Source organism: Sorex araneus, chromosome 2 (genome assembly GCF_027595985.1).
Source record: "Sorex araneus isolate mSorAra2 chromosome 2, mSorAra2.pri, whole genome shotgun sequence".
NCBI lineage: Eukaryota > Metazoa > Chordata > Mammalia > Eulipotyphla > Soricidae > Sorex > Sorex araneus.
Window position 1 is genome coordinate 186,290,631 of NC_073303.1, and position 22,147 is coordinate 186,312,777.

The 22,147-nt window shown below is 34.3% G+C and overlaps 1 protein-coding gene across 1 annotated transcript in view; it reads left to right on the forward strand.

The window, feature by feature from the left end:
• Nucleotides 1–22,147, forward strand: part of NCAM2 (neural cell adhesion molecule 2) — a 456,616-nt gene that overhangs the window by 417,104 nt on the left and 17,365 nt on the right. Inside the window, exon 16 of the mRNA XM_004606976.2 lies at nucleotides 16,727–16,931. Coding sequence (XP_004607033.1) covers nucleotides 16,727–16,931 — 205 coding nt within the window. The remainder of the gene's footprint in view (nucleotides 1–16,726; nucleotides 16,932–22,147) is intronic.

Sequence of the window (22,147 nt, forward strand, 5' to 3'; positions counted from 1 at the left end):
CCAGAGAGGGATGTAGGAATCAAACCCGGGTCAGCCACTTGCAAGGCAAACGCCCTACCCTCTGCGCTATTGCTCCAGTCCTAAAGCACACACTGTCCCATTTAATTTTATTCATTCTAATGTCTACTTTTCCTTTTTCCCTACTCTCTCTTTTGCTCTCTCCTTCCTCTCTTCCATGATTCTTCTCAAATTCTAGCCATAAATAAATACGATATTTCTTCCAATATTTTTTGTTGTAATTTTCAAATTTAGCATCTGTGATGGAGATACATTCCATAAAGACTACACCAAGAATTGTGCACTAAAACATTGATTGAATAAAAAACTGAAATCTAAATATTTCAAATTAAAAATACACATCATCTAAGATTAAATATTGAAAATTGATTTTAAAATAATCATAATTGGTAAAATATATTTCAAAATCACATGGTTAGTAAAGTTAGTTTAGTATTTATTGTTAACTATTTAAAATTTGGTAGTTAAATGATAGCATTCAGAAAGTAAAATTTAGGAACTAATTATGTTGGCAAAATCTTGGTATTAAATTATCTTTTCTAAATTAACATTGACATGAGACTAATATTTTATAGTGTGCATTTTTTAATTTTTATATTTACGATTGTATCTCTTTATTTTGTTGTATTAAAATGATAAACATAAAGATTATAAAAATGACATATAAGTAGCATCTCAAATTTTCTGTGAGACAAATTGAGTAAGTAAAGTTACTTAATGGTTCTAAATCAAGAATTAGTATTTAACACAAATATTTTGATTTTTGTCTTATCTGAGATTATTAATGGTATAAACAAATATGAAAATTCTCCTTTGCCCTGTACTACTAACCTCAAAGTCTAAATATTAAACTATCTGCAAATGTTGCCAAGAGGCACATTATTTTATAATATGCCTTTTAATTATTCTGACAAAATCAAAAAATATCATCAAGAAAAACACCTGTGCTTAAAAGTTCTTTTAGTATTCCTGAAATAGGGTAAATAGGTATCTTTTTATTGTTTTTGGCACATTGGTATCTTATATACTTTTTAATAGTAGGTGAGGTAAAATCAAATTTCATTTTTTTTAAGCATGAACTAATCTGATTGTGGTTGTATTGAGTTTTGGTATATTGTGTGATTTCTTAATTTCTGTATACTCATGTTAAGTCAAGTTATTTGTTTTCATCTCATGTTAAAAATTAAAAACTTAAAGTTGCACATTGAAATACTACAGAATATTAAAGGTTATTATTATTTTAATTGTACTAGATTAATTTTTATTTTATATATGTACTAATGGGCACTATGAAGTAAATCTGTTATTGTGCTTTCTTTTTCTAACAGTAAAATCTACTACTGCTTTAAGTAATGTTGACAATATATGAACTTATTTCAAAAATATTTTATCTCACATCGTACATTCCTTTTATGTATAATATTTCTGTTTAAAAGTTGATGTTCTGATCATTTTAAGTACATTCGTTTCATCATAGCTTATTTTTTCAAGTATAGTGCATTGTAAGTGTATTTTCGTCAGAATCATCTCTTATTTAAAACCGCCGGCATAATATCCAGCACTATGTGTATTCCTATGCATGTGTTTCATAGTATAATAAATGTCATTTTATTTTTTGTATCTGTGTCTCCATTGTTGTAATAAAGAAAACTGAGGAAATGTGTTGTTATATGTGTTTTCTTTATTACTCTTGCAAACCTTTTTTGTCTTTGTTGTGTGTTCTCATTTCAAATTTAATCAAATCCAATATTTTAACATAATAATAGACTTATAATCAGTGAGTTACTTCTCTTTGAACACAAATCAGAAATTTTCACCAGACATTAAAATAATTAGTGCAATTTATTATAAAAATCATTTAAAGGTCAGAGAAAAACTAGTGTGGTGATATATAATGAAACAGATATAGTTGAGAAGTTGTTTGTCTGGGGCTTGGGGGTTTATTATGTGACATACCAGGTGTGTTTCAGTGCAGACTCTTGGCTCTGCACTCAGTGTCACTCCTAGTGAACGCAGGGGAACATACGTGCTGCCAGGGATTGAATCTTCGGTGTGTGGAAGGCAAGCGCTCTAGCTGCTATACTACAGCTCCAGTCCAGTTGAGAATTTGTTGTATCTGTTGTGGAGTCCTATTTGGTCTAGTCACAGTTTCTGAAAGCAGAAATTATTTTGTTTTTTGGGGGGGAGCACAAAAGGAGCACATCCTGTTTTCAGGGCCAAATCTTTTCTCTGTGCTCAGACTTAATAGGTGCTGGGAATTGAACTTGGGGTCACCACATGTGAGACAAGTTCCTTACCCACCACACTGTTTCTTCAACTACTGAAACAGAAACGTTTGCCATGATTTGACTCTAAGTCATTTTATAAAATATTTTTAAAATTTAGTTTGAGCATCATTCGAATAAAGTCCTAGAAATTTAAAGATCTCTCTAATCCACATTCAAGTTATAAGGAAAAATGCTAATAATAAAGAAAATATTCTCTATTTTAACATATACCGTGTGCCATGCTGTGAATACCTTATATGTATATATTATTCACATGCTTATAATTTCTCTTGAATTCTTTTTTATATGAGAATAGTCAGCCCCTAAATATATTGAATATTTTATTTTTATAATATATAAAATATCATATAGACACAAATATGTTTATCTTAATCCTGTGGAATATTTCCTATAAAAATTAAAATATAGAAATGTATGATAAAGTGCATATTTAAGGATTTGAATTATTTTAAGGAACAAAATCCTTCTTATTCCAAAACACTGCTATTGCATGTTTTTATAAATTTCAAAATAATTTTAATATATCTGTGTCACTGTATCACTGTCATCCCATTGCTCATCGATTTCCTCAAGCAGGCACCAATAATGTCTCCATTCATCCCTGTCGAATTGAGGATCATGGGAATGAGGCCCATTATTGTTATTGTTTTTGTCATATTGAATACGCCACGGGGAGCTTGCCAGGTTCTGCTGTGCGAGATTCTGCATCGCTCTCTTCTGGGAGCTTTGTTTTATAGTTTCTGGATCATGGCTGTTGATGAGATTACATGGCAGGGGGCAGAGCAGGGGTAGGGGGATGGAGATTGTGAGTGTGACTGCCAACCTACTGGAAAACTGGGAATCTGGGTGGAGGAGGCCCAGTCCCGATCCGAGCAGGCTTGGACATCTCAGCCACGGGTCCCGCATACCTGAGTTCCTCTGTCAGTTTCTTCATGGATAAGGCTCGTCCAAATGTATAGAAAGTGGCCTTGAGCAGGGCTGCGGCTGGGTTCTGGAGATTTTTAGCTGCCGGTGCTTAATATATCTATGCTTTATAATGATTCCCCCCCCCACCTTACATTGATATAACTTAGAATTTTGGTACATTGTGAGAAAGTTAAGTTGTATTTCTGTGCTTTACAGTTTTTTTTTGACATGGCTTGACAAGGTAGAGTAATATGGAAGTACCTGGGAATTCCTGGATATTTTTGTAGAGAATCTCACAGTAGCTTGACATTACTTTTTCAGTTTTTTTTTCACTATGTTGTTGGGGATCACTTTGTTGTTGTGAAAAAGTTAACAAGTTTTATGGGACTCTGTATCAAGAAACTAAGTAAGGAGTGTCAATGTTTTGTTTTTATTAATCAACAAATAGGTTGAAAGAAACTGATAAGTAATCATTGGCATAGCAAAGTTCTTTAAACAGTTTCCATGAATTAGATTAAAATATAGTAAATCTAAGATGGCACAACAAAATATCTACTCTATTTGACTTGCTTTGATTTTTTTGAATGTTCCACAACGGTAAAAATGTGAATAAGCAAAGTCATATATCTACACCCACAATCTTTTTCATTCATCACTGTAGTTCTATTTGTCAGTATAATCTTTCTCACTCCACCTTGTACATATACCTGCTTCCCATGGTCAATATTATAAACACAAACTAAATGTATGGTCTTGAATGACATAAAAAAAAGTGATCTCATTCTGATTTTATACATTTTCTGAAAACACTCTATAATAAGATTTGTATATTGCAGGTAAAAATAGTTGTTTTCTAGTTTATTAAAATAATTTTTACTAATACAAACTTAAGAAAAGATTTTCATATCAATAGCTAACACATTTATTCTAAAAGATCAGATTCAACACATAATGTACATGTGAATATACATGTTTGCATGATATGTCACATTTCTATCAATTATATACTTGATTAGATTGTGCTTAGTTGTGGTTAAAAATAAAATATAACTATTCAAAGTAGCATTTCTCTAATTAAAATCTCATTTCTGTTCTATTAGCACATGAAAAATAGCTTCTGTTTGCTACTCTTTATATATAATTTCACAATGACTAAATTGGATATATACACATCAAAATTAAAAGTAAAATAAATTTTATATGCTTTGAATATTTTCAAGACCAATATTCAATTTTTTAATGCTTATTGGTGGATGACAAAATACATAGAGAGGATATTTTTATACTATCCTGACTTTCATTTCAACAGATTCAGACATATCTCTACAGCAGGACTTAGTATGGTTCATTCTTGGGTTAAATGATGAATGAGACAGTGGAACACTCTACACTTGTGTCACTATTATTGCTTTCTTTCCATATTCATTATTCAGCTTTCAAAATTCTTGAGTACCTAAAAGATGGATTTTTATAGACTTTTGCAGTCTTTTCAGTGAAGATTTAAAATAATTGCCATTATATTTTCCTTCTTTTAAATCATTGTCACTGTCACTATCATCCCGTTGCTCATCTGCTCATCGATTTGCTCGAGCGGGCACCAGTAACATCTCCATTGTGAGACTTGTTACTGTTTTTGGCAAATCGAATACGCCATGGGGAGCTTGTCAGGCTCTGCCGTGCAGAGAAGATACTCTCGGTATGTAGTCAGGGTCTCTGAAAAGGATGGAGGAATTGAACCTGGCTCGACAGCGTGCAAGGTAAATGCCCTACCCACTGTGCTCTCCCAAAGTATTTAAAAAAAAAAGTGCACTAATGAAAAATGAAAAGACATTCCATTTTTGTTTTCTTAAAGCAGTTGCAGGTTTACAGATAAAGATTTTCATATCCTGGGGCTGGAGTGATAGCACAGTGGGTAGGGCGTTTGTCTTGCACGCTGCCAACCCGGGTTTGATTCCCAGCATCCTATATGGTCCCCTGAGCCCAGGCAGGGGTAATTTCTAAGTGCAGAGTCAGGATGTTCAGCCAGCCTGAGCATCGATGGGTGTGACCCAAAAAGCAATAAATAAATAAATAAATAAATAAATAAATAAATAAATAAATAAAGATTTTCATATCCTCCCTTCACCCTCATGCATACCTTTTGCCATTATCAACATGTGAAGCGGTACACATTTGCTACGATTTATGAACCTGCATTGACATTTTAACCAAGGTCATAGTTTTTGTTAGAGTTCTTTCTTGGTATTACATCCTATATAGGTTTCCAATAATGTGCAACAGAATGTATCCAAATTGTAATGTTATATAAAATAAGTATGCTTAAAATCCTATTGTCTTTTGTTATTCTTCTCTCCCTGGAAAACACTGATCATATTAACTTTTATACTTTTACCTTTTCCATAATAGAAGATCATTAAAATTATATACTAGATTGATTTATTTCACTCAACAATAATTTAAAATTATGTCACGACTTTCAGGATGCTATGGTTCTTTTTTAAAGAACTAAATAAGTTTCTATGGTTTAAGTTGAAATACATTTTGTTCAACAAGTAGAAAACTGCGATAAAATGAAAGTTTATAATTCTACTTTATGCATACTGGTACAAAATAGATAATTTCAGATGTGCCTCATAAACACATTATGTTACCCGGAATATTTAGAATGTTCAATTTTATTAACATAACTAGGGTTTATGTCACCCTGTGCAGAAATGAAATTCTCTAGGCCATAACACAGTGAGTGACTGTGAAAAAAGAAAATTATGGGGAAGCCAGAGAGAATACAGAGGTAGGAAGCTTTTCTTTCATTATGCCAGGCTTGCTTTAACCCTAGTAAAACAGATGGTTCATCTTGCCCCACCATGAGTGAGCTCTGAGTGCAGCCAGGTGTAGCACAAGAAGAAACAAAATTTTAATTTTAAAAAGCAAAATAAAAATTGCATAAAATATCACTGTCACTGTCACTGTTATCCTGCTGCTCATGGATTTGCTGGAGCAGGCACCAGTAACATCTTCATTGTGAGACTTTTTGTTACTGTTTTGGCATGTCAAATAAGCCATGCGTAGCTTGCCAGGCTAGCTTGCCAGACTCTGCTGTGAGGGCGAGATACTCTTGGAAGCTTGCCAGGCTCTCCAAGAGAGGAGGAGGAATTGAGCCTGGGTCGTTTGGCCGTGTGCAAGGCAAATGTCCTACTTGCTGTGCTATAGCTCCAGCCCCTGTGAAAAAAATGATATCATAAATTCCTTAGAGGATAAAAAGGAATCTGTGCACTCATACTTTTTCTTCATATTTTGTATATTATTGAATAATTTATAAAATTTAAAGATACATATTAAAGAATTATATATTAAACAGATTTGTTTAAAATTCCACAATTTTTTAACATCAACTGTAGTTCAGTTTTCCTTGATTAAAGTTCAATTTTATAGTAGTTTTTTAGAAAATAAAGTATTTTCTGCTCAAGGAAAATTTACTTTTTGATATTTGAAACCTGTTTTTCACAGAAACACAGTAATTAAATTGGCCGTATAAGGTTTAATCAAAGAGCAGAACTTTAAAATGCTCAATTTTTTAACAGACAAATAAACATCTGGTTCTGACAGTATTTATTCCTCTGTGAAGCTCTTACCTAAAAGCTAAAAGTCTCTATTTTTTTTCAAGTTTGAGACCAAAAATCTCCTCCATCAAAGTAAAGTGAACATATAATAAGTATAAATTTATTTTATATATCATATAAATCATCAAATTCAAACAACACATCCAGATATTATAGAGTCAAAATGACAAGTGAGAATTATCAAAACTATAGTTTGTGATTTTCAGCTACATATATCTAGGATGTATAAAGTATTTCATCTCATCACTGCTGGTTAACCATAGCAACAGGCCATACTGGGTGGTGGACAATTTTGGTTTTGTTGCTTTTGGGTTTGCTTGTTTTTTAAATGAATTCCATCCCTAATCCCACCCACCCCCTCCCCCCTTTGTGGGCAAGGCTCAAGGGTCACTCCTGGCTATGTACTTAGAATCACTCCAGGTGCTACTCAAGGGACCATGTGGGATTTCTGGGAATAGAACTCAGCCAGCCCTGTTCAGAACAAGCACTTGACCTGTTGTAAAATCTCTGTGGCCCCCACACCTGTTTTCCCAATATTGTATGTACCTGGTTTGTCATATGCTGGTTTGTTGTTGTTGTTGTTGTTGTTATTGTTATATTCTGAAAGGAATGACCTCCTCATCTCATGGGATTCTTCCTTTCTATTTGGCAAAACCATCACAAATATTACCTTCTCCAACTAGTACTCCCAAAACACTGAACACTCACATGTATATTTCTCTAACATCTCTGCTCAGTTCACATTTATTTTCCCCTGTTAGGAATGCAATAAATTGAATTTATTAGTAGTTGAATTTCAGTTCATAATTTACATGTCTTATAGGCCACTATATATCCTAAGTCTCCAGAGAAGATAGTCTTTATAAAATGAAATATTGAGCAGGAACTACAGTGGATAGGGCACTATCATTTGAATGATCCATGACCCGGATTTGAGCCACATATGGTCCTGAGTCTGCCAGGAGTGATCCCTCACTACTGAGCCAGGAGTAAACTCTGGACATTTCTGGGTGTGACAAAAAAGGAAAGAAAAGCGAGACAAAACAAGAAAACCAAATGAATTACTGATAATGTTTCTGGTTTTTATGTCCCTGATAACTATATACATATATATATATACATTTATATAATATGAATCACTGAATCACTGTCATCACTGTCATCCCATTGCTCATTGACTTGCTTGAGTGGGCACCAGTAATGTCTCCATGTGAGACACATGCCATGTTGTTTTTGGCATATCCAATACGCCACGGATAGCTTGCCAGGCCCTGCCCTGTGGGCGACATACTCTTTGTAGCTTTATTGACTCTTCAAGAGAGGCGGAGGAATTGAACCCAGGAATTGAACCCATCAGCCTTGTGCAAGGCAAATGCCCTACCCGCTGTGCTATCGCTTCAGCCCATAATATGAATAATAATACATATTTATTGCTTTAAATTACTCAGTGATAAATGCCTGATATTAACATAATGTTTTACATAGCTAGTTCAGTAAGCAGCATAACATATGAAGCACACAAACTTGAATGAACTAAAAAAAATTGATCATCTGTTTTTGTCAAAAATCTTTGTCTGGAATCTGTATAGTTTAATTTAAAAAAAAGTACTGTGAACTAGAGAATCACTAGAACAGTTAAATAAAAGAATAGAACTCTAAAATGCAATATGATTGGGGGAGACATTTTTAATGATTTTCTACTAATATTCCTGGACTTTTATCCCTTTAAAAATTTAGTGGAGACGAATATGACTATATTAAGACAAATAAACAGAAATGATGACAGCAATAAAATGATGAACTTAGTCTAAGAAGACAAGTAGCTGACAAAAAGGAGTTACCAATAAATAAATGAATAAGTAATTAAGAATATTCTTTTTCCCCAAATGAGTAAAAAGCAATGTCACCCATGACAGAGAACGGTATCAATGAATATTGTATTTATTACATTGATTTTAATATCTGTTTTGCAAAGGATCAAGAAAGAAATCATGTGAACATGTAAAAGTAAATGAATTACATACTAAAAATAGTTTTGAAATATTTGAGGTGCCGGGGAAATAACAAAGAATAGAAACCTGACTGCAGATGACCCCAGTTAGGGGCCAGGAAGCCCACTGTCTCCAAAGCATTGCCAGTACCACCTCTGGTGGCCTCCACCAATAATGGGAAGCCCTCCCCCAAATCATGCTTTTCTTTCATTTATTTAAGGGGGCTCCCAAATAATATCTATGGGCCCCAGGAGACACTTCCAGCAGTACTTAGCCATTTAGACCAGGTGGCTCAATACTAGACCCAATTCCCCATGCTCCTGTGTCTCTGCTGTGCTACAGGTACACGGTGTCACCTTAGGGTGGGACAGGCAATGGAATGAATGAAGCTTGAGTCTGTTTAGGCAAGGAAATTCCCTGACTCAGAGCTATCACCAAAACCCATATAAAATGAAGTGAGTGTTTTTGTTGTTGCTGTTGTTCTTTTGTTGTTTTAGTTTTTGTTTGGGGTTTACTTCTGACTCTGCAACCAGGACTTACTCCTGGCCGTGCTCAGGGGAGCATAGGGGTTGCTGATGATTGAAGCCCTGTCAATTCAAGGCAAATGTCAAGGCAAATGCCATTTTGTCAAGGCAAATGCCCTATCCTCCGGGCACCTAAGAGGAAGTGTTTTAAAAAAATATTTTGAGTTCTTATCACAGTGAATTTATATATTTCTATATATTATAAATTCTAGAAATATTATAAATTGACTATGATTGTTTAAATGGATTACGGCAGAGCCTTGCAAGCTACCCTTGCTGCCCATATGGGAGAGCTTGGCAAGCTCCCTGTGGCGTACTCATATGTCAAAAACAGTAACAACGGTCCTCATTCCCCTGATCCTGAAAGAGCCCCCAATATGTCATCAGGCTACACTAGCACGTAACAGAGACGAATAGAGATGTTACTGGTGCCCGCTTGAGCAAATTGATGAGCAACAGGATGATAGTGATACAGTGATCGCAGTAAAATGCACAGCTAAAAGAAAAAAAAATGGAAATGTTTGGACCCTACAAAGAGTTTACCAGCAACAATTCTTTTTTAAGTCTTTTAAAATGTGCACATGGTATTTAAATTATATTTGTCTATATCTCAATATTCATAAATATTAGCAATATTTAAACATTTGTAAATTATAAGAATTTTTTTTAAAAAGTAAAAAGAACCTAACACTTTCAAAAGAATATATTAACAAGTAACAAGAAATTGCAGTAAGCACAGTGATCTTTGCACAAAACATAGAACTTATAAGATGAGGATGTACTTGAAAAAAATCTTTAAAATTGCAAAGAACTTTACTACATATACTCCAGGATCATTTTCGTAGGATATCTAGTTATCAATATTAATAATAATATCTATATTTATCACCAATTAATAATAAATGATAACCTGTGATTTAATAATATCTAGTTGAAATGTGTGGGTCACAATTTGATTAACTACCACAGTGGAAACAAAAAAAATGAGAATTTCCCTTACTTTGTTTTGAATCCCTCCGTAATTTATTATTTTTAATATTATATCATCATATTTTATTTCCAAGGTAAATATATGATAAAACTTTACCTACTTTTTAAAAGAAAAGTAAAATTTTAGGAGGTAAAATTTTTGGAAGAAACATTCGATATTTTTCTGGCATGTGGAGACAATGATAAAGTAATATAGAGGGGAGGAATTACATAAAATTCAATTATTATTGCTCCTTGAGTTTCCTATTTGTTTAATTTTAAGGAATAGAAAATGGTGTTTTAATCATCTTTGCTGATGCAATTTACAGTGATTTTTTTCTTCTTTCTAATTGAGACCATTAAAGTGGTATTGAACAGACATTCTAAACCTCAGATGTTTAAAATGTGCTTCAAGTAGGGAAATTAAATATGAATCAAAATTGGATAGGTCATTCAATTCAGGGATGCATTCTAAACAGGTCAGTGCAGACGCCCTTCAATCATGCCACACTAGAGAACCGTGTTTTTAGACCAATTTAAATAGTGTTACGTTCCATTCAGTTTACTATTATCAGTGGTTTTAACATTTCAGTCTGCCAGAATAAATTCTATAATGTCCATGAATAAAGGTTTTTAAAATGTATGTTATGTTTCAACTTGCAATTATATTTATAAAGGATATCTGACAGTCATACTGTCTCAAAATAAGAAATATAAATTTGGAATCACTGTATCACTGTCATCCTGTTGCTCATCGATTTGCTCGAGCAGCACCAGTAACGTCTCCATTATGAGACTTGTTACTGTTTTTTGGCATATCGAATATGCCATGGGTAGTTTGCCAGGCTTTGCAGTGCAGGTGAGATACCCTCTGTAGCTTACCAGGATCTACAAGAGGGGCAGAGGAATCGAACCCAGGTCAACTGTGTGCAAGTCTGACCTGCTGAGTGCCATACCTGCTGAGCTATCATTCCAGCCCAAATTTTGAATATTTTTCCTAAATATTTAAAATGTGTATATGGTATTTATTTATTTATCCCTCATTTATTATAACTAACAGATGGCAATTAAAATGTCCAAAGTCAACACTTACCTAGGTTTTTATATAGCAAGTTTGGTATTCCCATAGTAAATAGAAAGTCTTGTAACTTTATAAAACATTTCTTTACATAACTATACAGAATTGAACAATACATTTTCCTTCTAGAGTTGTAGGTGGTCAAGAAATAAAGTGTCTTCAATTTACTCTACACTAAGGGATATTGTGATTATGCTTCATGGTCAATATTACTAATTGTTTTTAAATTGACTTATTAAATATATTATTTAAGATTGTAGTTGACAAGTTCTAAATCTTACTCTTAACTTCTTTACTCTTTTTCTTTTAATGTGAAAATTCCCAAGGTTGCGTAGATATCTAATGGTGTGCGTGTGGTGTGTTATGCTAAATAAATATACCAAATTTTAGCATATATTTATATATGCTGAATATACAATGCTAGAGAAAGAGTGAGAGAGAGAGAGAGAATTTCCAAGTCTAGAAAACAGGCAATTTGGGAGAAATAGTTTAATGAAATAAACCAAGAAATTGCTAAATTGTTAGTGATTATATTTGGAAGGGGTTGTTTGTTTTTATTTTGTCTTGGGGGCCACACATTAATAGTTCCTAGTAATAAAAACAACACCAACTTTAAAGAAATTGTTTAATCGAGCCTTATTTTTGGCTCTGCACTCATGGATCACTCCTGGTGGTCTTGGGGGACCATATGGGATCCCTCCAATTGACTTGTTTGGTCGTGTGCAAGCCAACCCCTTCCCGCTGCTGTAGTATAGCTCCATGTCAGAGTAGAGTTGCTTTTTGTTCTTGGGGGCAGGGATGGGATGGGGAGTTACAACTGGCAATTTGGAAATGCTTAGAGGTTATTCCTGACTTAGCACTCAGGAGTTACTGCAGGTGATGCTCTGGGTTCATTTGGGATGCCAAGGATAGAACCAGGGTTGACCACCTGCAAGGCAAAACAAGCTATCCACTGAAATATTGCTAAGCAAGCCCCATAGATATTTTTAAATGCTCTATTTACTTTGATTCTTTTTTTTGATAATTGATGCTGAATTTAAATTGTTTAATGTTGAACTTATCACAAGATCAAAAATGCATGAAACCTGCTGCTAATCAGTTTTTATTTAAGATCCAGTATCAAGGTATTTTATCTGCAGCTATCTTCTCAGTATCTCAATTTTTCGATTTTCTTATGAAGCAGACTAACCAGAAACTATTGATTTCTTATTAATGGACACATTCTAAAAATTATAAACCCACGTGACTGTTTTCTGGAAAGTTAAAAAAAGAAAATGTAAACTTGAAATTATTAAATTATTTCTGTTCATTTTTCTAGTAATAAAAACAACACCAATTTTAAAGAAATTGTTTTCTACTTGTTCTTTAGAAATGAATAATTTCCACCCTTCAAACTCAATAACATAATTATACAAATTATACTTTAATTTTGAACAGTACAAAGGCAAACTTTCCTTACAGAAGAAAACTGTAAACAGATAAATGTATGCTTAGTTTTTTTATAATTATTATAGCCTAAAATCATAAGATGAGAAAAGTATGATCATAAAAGTATATTCTAAATGTGACATAAAAGAAAAATGACTTTGAAAATGCAACTTATTTATAATACAGATCTGTCTGATGTCCATGTGTGTTTTCTACAATGATATAAATGTATTTTTTAACAAACATTAACTTCCAGTAACATTCAAGAATGTTAGTAATAAGCTAAGATAGCATAATATTATTTTTCTAGGAAAAAAATAGCTACTTCAGCATCCATAGTCCTTCATCATAACGTGTTTTACAAATGTAATGTTTCTATTAGCATCTTCTAAAGTTGAAAATGAAACAGATCAATATGCTGGTTTAATGCTAAAAAGGTCACAAATAAATTATTTACCATTTAAAAGCTAACAAGCCAAGCCTGTCATTAAAAAAACACACACACAAAGAAAGCTTGGAACAAATGTTAGAAAGAGATACTGTCTCACCTTAGATTACTGAGCAGATATACAATTAGAGACAAGGTTAACTGTAGATAATTAAAATAATAACAGTAACAATGAAATGACACTGTAGCACTGTCTGTAGCACTGTCCTCCCATTGCTCATAGATTTGCTCAAGCAAGCACCAGTAATGTCTTCATTGTGGGTCTTGTTGTTACTGCTTTTGGCATAACAAATATTCCAAAGGGAGCTTGCCAGTCTCTGCTGTGCAGGCTGGAGACTCTCAGTAGCTTGCCAGGCTCTCCGAGAGGGACTGAGGAATAGAACCCAGGTCAGTCTCCTGCAAAGCAAACACCCTACCCGCTGTGCTATTGTTGATGGTCTTGTATAAAATGACACTATGAGAAGAAAAAGTTACCAATTCTTTAAAAAAAAGTATACATTAATAATAATATTATGATGAAAAGAAAACAAAGTTATTTCCAGTCCTTAAAAAATTTCTACAGGGGCTGGAGTGATAGCACAGCGGGTAGGGCTTTTGCCTTGCACCCGGCTGACCGGGTTTGATTCCCAGCATCCCATATGGTCCTCTGAGCACTGCCAGGGGTAATTCCTGAGTGTAGAGCCAGGAGTAAACCCTGTGCATCGCCGGATGTGACCCAAAAACAAAAAAAAAATTCTGCATAAAATAAAAAGAAGGGGGCTGGAGCAATAGCGCAGAGGGTGGGGCATTTGCCTTGCACGTGGCCGACCCGGGTTCGAATCCCAGCATCCCATATGGTCCCCTGAGTACCGCCAGTGGTAATTCCTGAGTGCAGTGGTAGGAGTAACCTGTGTGCATCGTTGGGTGTGATCCAAGAAGCAAAAAAAAAAAAAAAAAAAATTCTACATAGTGTTGGCAATGTGTTACATGTATCAGATACATTATTGCATTTGTAATAATTTCTCTCAAAATCACTGACCTAATTGGAGTTGTTTTCATAAATACCTCGATTATTAAGAAGGTAACACGTCTCAGAGAAATTTGAGATATTTTCAGGACCACACAAATATATGTGATGGGACCAGAATTTTCCTATCTCAGATTTAGTGTTTTAACTGCAAATCATCACTTCATAATTGAAAGATTAATTCATGAATTAATTTACCTAACATCGTGGATCTGCGGATTTTATTGCTTAGTACTATGATTATGGAGTGGAGTGATAGCACAGCTGGTAGGGCGTTATCCTTGCACACAGCTGACCCTGGTTTGATTCCTCCATTCCTCTCCGAGAGCCCGGCAAGCTACTGAGAGTATCCAGCCTGCGCAGCAGAGCCTGGCAAGCTACCCGTGGCGTATTCTATATGCCAAAAACAGTAGCAACAGGTTTCACAATGGAGACGTTACTACTGGTGCCTGCTCGAGCAAATTGATGAACAATGAGATGACAGTGCTACAGTGCTACAGTGCTCATATAGATCACTTTGTATCAAAATTTGAGTCGGCAATAAAATGGACCTCAAATTAGAAAATCTTTGTTTCTTATATGTACACATATACATACATATACTCATATTATACACATATCTACTATGTATATTTATATAAACACACCCGATCTGTGTAGATATAGATATAGATATAATCTAGATATAGACATAGATATAGATATAGAAAGAGATACTGCTTCTTTTTTTTTTTTTTTTTTTTTTTTTTTTGCTTTTTGGGTCACACCCAGCGATGCTCAGGGGTTACTCCTGGTACTGCACTCAGGAATTACTCCTGGCAGTGCTTGGGGGACCATATGGGATGCCGGGGATCGAACCCGGGTCGGCCGCATGCAAGGCAAACACCCTACCCGCTGTGCTATCGCTCCGGCCCCCAATTCTGCTTCTTGAATCCCAGATTTGAATACACAGTGAAAATATCTGTCACTTGATTCAATGTCAGTTCCATCCTGAGCATGTGACTGTAACATTTATAGTGAATGTACTTTGACATTTAAAAAAAGATCATCGGTCATTATAATTTTATAAGGTTATATAAACTTACTGGTCACTGTCATCCCATTGCTCATCGATTTGTTCAAGCAGGCACCAGTAACGTCTCTCATTGAGAGACTTATTGTTACTGTTTTTGGCATATCCAATACACACGGGTAGCTTGCCAGGCTCTGCCACACGGGCTCGATACCTCTCCAAGAGCGGCGGAATCAAACTCGGTTCGGCCTTGTGAAAGGCAAACTCCCAATCCCTGTGCTATCATGCAAAAACTCATTTTTGACTTTCCTACAAACAGAGTTTTAGATATCTCTTTCCTCCTCCTGGTAATTTAGTATTAACTGTACAACATATTTTCTTTACATTGTGCTTATTTTTCTATCAATAAAAGTTGATCATTATCCACCACTACGCCTCTTCCCATTCCTGCCATATCTGACCCCTTCTTCTCCAGTAGCTATCATTTTATTGACAATTCATAGTATATTTTTGTTTTGTTTGATTTTTAAGATATACCATAGATTAGTAAAACCTTCTGGTCAATGGCATTCTTTTTCTAACTTAACTTACTTACCACAACTATGAAATCTTGTCTTTTGTGTCAATTTGGTTCAGTTTTACTATTATTAGCACCTGCTGCCAATTTTTCCAGTATCTAAATCTGTCCAATTCCCAGTCATGTCTTTCATGAATGCTATCTGCATCACAATTAAGTTTTCCTGGGATCAAATGCAGAGGAAAAGAGACCCTCGATTTTTCCTTCCATATCATGATATAATTTCAGATAGATCACAATTGCTATAGCTCTACTTTAATTTGCCTGTATCCTAATATGAATTGTCAAAATACTATCAGGAAATAATACTAGTAAAATATTTTCTTCTAAGATGATGCTTTTAAAAATATAGTAGACAGGTATTTTTAAAATGCATACTCCGTCAATGTAAATTGCTGAGAGCCGTCATTTGCAAGTTTAAAATGATTTTATATAGAACATCTATTAAACACTGTTTGAACAAGAGTTTTGACTCTTTCCCTTTTAACAAAGTGATGATCTATTAATGGCTGTGATTCTTTGATAGATTATATTTAGTAATATGACTATATTCATAGTATTCCCCACGGGAACTCGAGAATTAAATAAGAGGTAAGTTACTTAAGAGGTATTATTTCCTAAAATAAATTCGCAAAAACACAAAAAAAACCATTCCAACCATTAGCATATTAGTTATTTAAAACATTATTTAAAAATCTGAGTTTTGTACCACCGAATTATTAAGTCAGAGTCTGCCAGTAACTATCATATGTTTCCTGTATTTTTAGTTGCCTATTTCTTGGATAAGAATAATTTTTAGAAAATCTTCTAGTCTTTTCATACTTGAGGCGTAATGTAATTCTTCTGTTTTATGTTTTGAAGACACACTTTTTAATGGTCTTGGGCTTGGAGCCGTCATTGGCCTGGGAGTTGCGGCACTTTTGCTAATCCTCGTGGTAACCGACGTCAGTTGTTTCTTTATTCGACAATGTGGGTTATTGATGTGCATCACCAGGAGAATGTGTGGGAAGAAGAGTGGCTCCAGTGGCAAAAGTAAAGAACTGGAGGAAGGAAAAGCTGCATACTTGTGAGTATCAATACCAGCATCACATTACACAATTAAGTGTCTCTCTCAGGCTTGACTGAGACCTCATGAGGGAATTTTTTTCTGTAAGGAATAGATGTTAACTGTAAGAACATGGGTAGTGTGTTGTTGCTCCTTGCATTGTATATACAAGATCTCATAAAAATAAAATAACATAAGACAGACTAGTAAAGACCAAATTTAAATTGGGATCAATCAAAAAAAAAACAATTTCTACCTTGATTTAAAGATGAAAGGTGATCATAAAGTGGTTTTTGTATAATTTTCCTTATTTTGAATAATTGGTAATAATCATAATTAAAAACCAAGGCAAACTGTGTTTAACTATTAACTATGCCAAATATCTCAAATTTTAATAGATAGGTTTTAAGGTGGTATCAAAACTTGTGTATGTGCTAAGCAATACTTTGTGACAAATTTTGTGTTTTCCAAATTTTGTAGCAAAATTCCCTTCTATGTACGAAAGTCATTAATAGTTTCTAATGATTATCATTTTGTTTTTGGATAGATTTTTATCCAATATCCAAAACCATGGATTCATAAAAAAATTGGTACAGGAAGCACAGTCGTCTGTTTAAGCATACATATACACTCACCCACATGTAAACACACTGTTGTGTGTGTTAGGTTAATTAGATACACACATAACAGATACACACATAACTACAGTAAGCACTGCAAAGAGAAATCAAACGTTTAAAATTGAAGGACATAGTCCTTTTTCATCTTATAGTCAATTCCTTAGATTTTCTATCTAATATCTAAATATGAAACATTTGAAACATAGAAAACAATTAAAAGACTGTTAAATCCAAACCCATTTCCAAACACTTTATGTCCTGCAATTACAATCCAGTTCTTTATTACATGTAAGTCCATTACGAGTCATATTTTTGTTTGCATTTCAACAATGTTAGTGCACTAAAACACTATATAGTTTATGTTGTACACATCATTACAATTTGGTTGTTTTTTTGTTTGTTTGTTTTTTGCTTTTTTTTTTTTTTTTTTTTTTTGCTTTTTGGGTCACACCCGGCAATGCACAGGGGTCATTCCTGGCTCATGCACTCAGGAATTACCCCTGGCGGTGCTCAGGGGGACCATATGGGATGCTGGGATTCAAACCCGGGTCGGCCGCGTGCAAGGCAAACGCCCTACCCGCTGTGCTATCTCTCCAGCCCCTGTTTTTTGCTTTTTTGGGTCACACCCGGCAATGCACAGGGCTGACCACTGGCTCTGCACTCAGGAATTACTCCTAGCTGTGCTCGGGGGACCATATGGGATGCTGGGAATCAAACCCGGGTTGGCCGAGTGCAAGGCAAACAGCCTACCCACTATGCTATCACTCCAGCCCCACATCATTACAATTTGGGATTTATTTATTTTGGGTTTTTCTTTTATTGGTTTGGGGGTTATGCATGGTGGTACTCGGGTACGCCTGGCCCAGAGGTCACACTTACTGAGGTGCAAGGATCTTAGTTCATGCTAAGAATTGAGCCTGGGTAGTCATGTGAAAGGCCAGTGTCCTCCTGCTGTGCTATTTCTCCAGCTCCAGGATTTATTTATTTCACTGTAAAATTTATACACATGAAATGCACATAATGTTCCATGTGATAAGTTTGGAAGTGTTTATGTTTTTGTAACCTAAATCATATTTTAATTTAGAAACTTCCCATTGCTTCTCTTTACTCAGTTTCCCATACACAGGAACTAAGAACACATCTCAGTTGTGCCCACAAAACTCTTATTTCTATACTTTGCCGTAGATTTTTGATCATTGTAATAGTATTTCACATAGATAAATCCCAGCAAAGTCTACCATTTGTGTCTGGTTTTCTTCACTCAGCAATATCTTTAGCATTCACTGTGTTTTTATTAGTAATATATTCCTTCATATTTTTTAGCTGATTTTAATTAATTTTCGAGAAATAAATTGAGATGCATATAGTGTTGTACATTATTTTCTATGATTAGGGACAGAGACAAATTCACTCTGCATGGTTTTATAGATTTTTATTTCTACTTCTTGTCAACCCTGCTACACAATTTGTACCTCACTACTCCATATTGATTTTCTATAAGGGATATTTTCACCTCATGGGTTGATAAATTTTATATCAACTGTTGTCAATTAAAAAAGTTTTAATTTCCAAATAAATCCCACCTGCAGGGATAGCAAGCTCATATGGTAATAAGACTATCCCATCTGCTTCATGCTAAACACGGAGCATAGCAAAGAATGAATTTAAGTCGGACTTTATTTATCATTTGAATAGAACATTGGCATGCAATATAGAAATTTCCTATTAACTATATATTTTGATTTTTATAATTATATAATACTTTTATATAGATTGATCTACTTTATATTGTCTTATTCTTAAATATATTAACAAGGATTTAGTTTCTTTTTACCTATCAAGAAATCAAAAATAGGGGCTGGAGCAATAGCACAGCGGGTAGGGCGTTTGTCTTGCACACGGCCAACCCGGTTTCAATTCCCAGCATCCCATATGGTCCCCTGAGCACCGCCAGGGGTGACTCCTGAGTGCAGAGCCAGGAGTAACCCCTGTGCATCGCTGGGTGTGACCCAAAAACCAAAAAAAGAAATAAAAAATATATAACATAATTACAACACATAATATTTATACTATATGGATGTTTATATATACATAAATAATTCAAAGCCATACTTTCACATTTTCATTCTTTCTAACTTTTCAAATATACATTTTTGGAATAAATACCAGGCTGTGTATATTGATATGAACCTGATAAAAAAGTGGCAGGCAAAATGAGAAAGATATTTATTTACATGAAGCTTAGGCAGAAAAAATGTTAGCACTGATTAAATAAAAAAAAAGTGCGTTTATTATAAACATGAAGAAAAATGAAAAGTGAAAGGTATATTGTTATTAGAGAATTATTTTTCAATAACCTGAGAGATGAGAAGCTGGTGACAAAATGATTGTGGGAAAAACATTCAGTGTCAGTGAAATGAAAAATACAGTATCATAAGGGAGAAATAAATTTAGAGTTTTCAAAGACAAACAAAATCCATAGGATTGAGCTAAAAAGAGGGACTAATACAAATACAAAGTTTGCAAACAATTTAAGCACCAGAGTAACAAAACTTCTTAGCTAGAAAATTTTATAAAAATATGTAAGCTAAAGTAATATATTTCAGATGATTATTGTAGCTTTTGTGTAAAATGAATACTGAAATGTTTGTAGGTGCAAAGGAAACATTAGAGTAAACAGATAAAAAGTTCTTAACATAATTCAAGTGGAAAATTATAGGTTGGGCCAACACAGTAGCCGCACAAATATATAAATATGTTGAGATTTGAGGTAAAGCCAAATATTGTTGATTTACTGTATTTGGGACAAAAGAAGAAATGTAGAAACTTTCTGTTTTTAATGAAGAGATGTTAGTGACCATGTGCAAAAGAGCAAGTTGCAGTACAGTTTTGTTGCTTATTTTCATTTGACTCAATTATTTGACAATTTAACAGTCAACATGTCCGTTTGTAAATCATGCTGAGTTTAACTAACCTTGAAGACTTGGAAAGGTAAAAGCACATGGCTTATTATATACTTATATCTATGTCAAATTTCAATTTGAGAAAAATGTTTAAATCATTTTATAAGAAATAGTACTATTACATTGGAAATATATATATTTTAAATAGAATATGTATAATTAGGATATGTATAATTAAATAAGATACATATAATAAATTTGAGATATGCATATATAAATTGCATATAAATATAAAAATCTAAAATGATAACAAAATTTCAATGAGATATAACATAAATTATGTGACTCACTGTATTTATAATAGCTTTAAAACACAATTCTAAGCATTATGTCATACGATTTTAATGCTATCATAAGCTATAATGTTTTGTACATTATTATAATACACATTAATTATATATTTAGAGTTTTTGTTCTAATTAGCATCATGTTTTATAAAAACAGATGAAGTCAATGACATAGAATGCTTTTAAAATCCTAGTGTTTCATTATTATTTGTATCTTAATTTAAGTTAGAGATTAAATCAAATTGTTTTACATTCTTATAGTTTATTTCATCAAATGGCTAATGATTGCACACTCATCAAACTCTAATATTACTCCCATTTATCCAAGAACTTATTTATACTAACATTACTTTGTTAATGTATGCACTTACCAAAGCTCCAATATTCAACACTCCAATGATACCACTATATCATTGATATAACACTCCAGTGATGTACAATGTAAATATTTTGGGAAATATACACTACTGCATCATTGGTACAAAAGTACAGTGATGTAAAAATGTACACTACCTTTTTTCAAGATTTACACTTAATGAGAGACACCATCACGATCACGAAATCTCGTTAATCACCGATTTCTCAGGCGGGCTCAGCAACCTCTCATTTTGTCCTTTCCCTGAGATCTTAGAACTCTATCTCGACTTGGCCTTCCCAGTGATGTTGCACTGGGGGCTCTTCAGGGTCAGGGGAATGAGATCCAGTTTGTTACTGGATTTTGCATATGAATACACCATGGGAAGCTTGCAAGGCTGTCCCATGTGAGCAGGAAACTCTTAGAAACTTGCCAGTTTCTCCCAGAGGGAGAAGTAGGCTACAAGATATATTCTGGGAGCTCGCTTTTAAGTCTCTGGGTGTTGGCTGTTGATGGGATTACACACACCTGGGTTCCTCTGCCGGTACCTTCATGCGTGAGGCCTGTCCGAACGTGTGGAGAGGGGCCTCGAGCATGTCTGTCACTAGGTTCCGGTGGTCTTCGGCTGCCGGGAGCTCTGCTCTGGGTGGGGAGAAAACTGGAGCCCATCCCCTCCGAGGGGCTCCGGAGAAGACAGCCAAGCATGCGGGCAAGAGGCTCTCTTGAGAAACACATGTCCATTAAAAGTAATAAACTGAGCTCTGGAGAGACATTACAGGAGTTAAGATATCCACTTTGCATGAGGCCAATCCCAGTTTGATCTCTGGCCCCACAGTTGGTCTCTTGAACATAGGGTCAGAAACAGCCACTGAGAAGTTCTGGGCGTACCTCCCCTAAAAAAATAACAAAAAAATTAAAATTGATAAATAATTTTATGTGTTATATAAAGAAAAAGAAAATTCCCTAGTCAAAATTATCTAAAATATTTAAAAGAAGTAAAATATAAAAATGT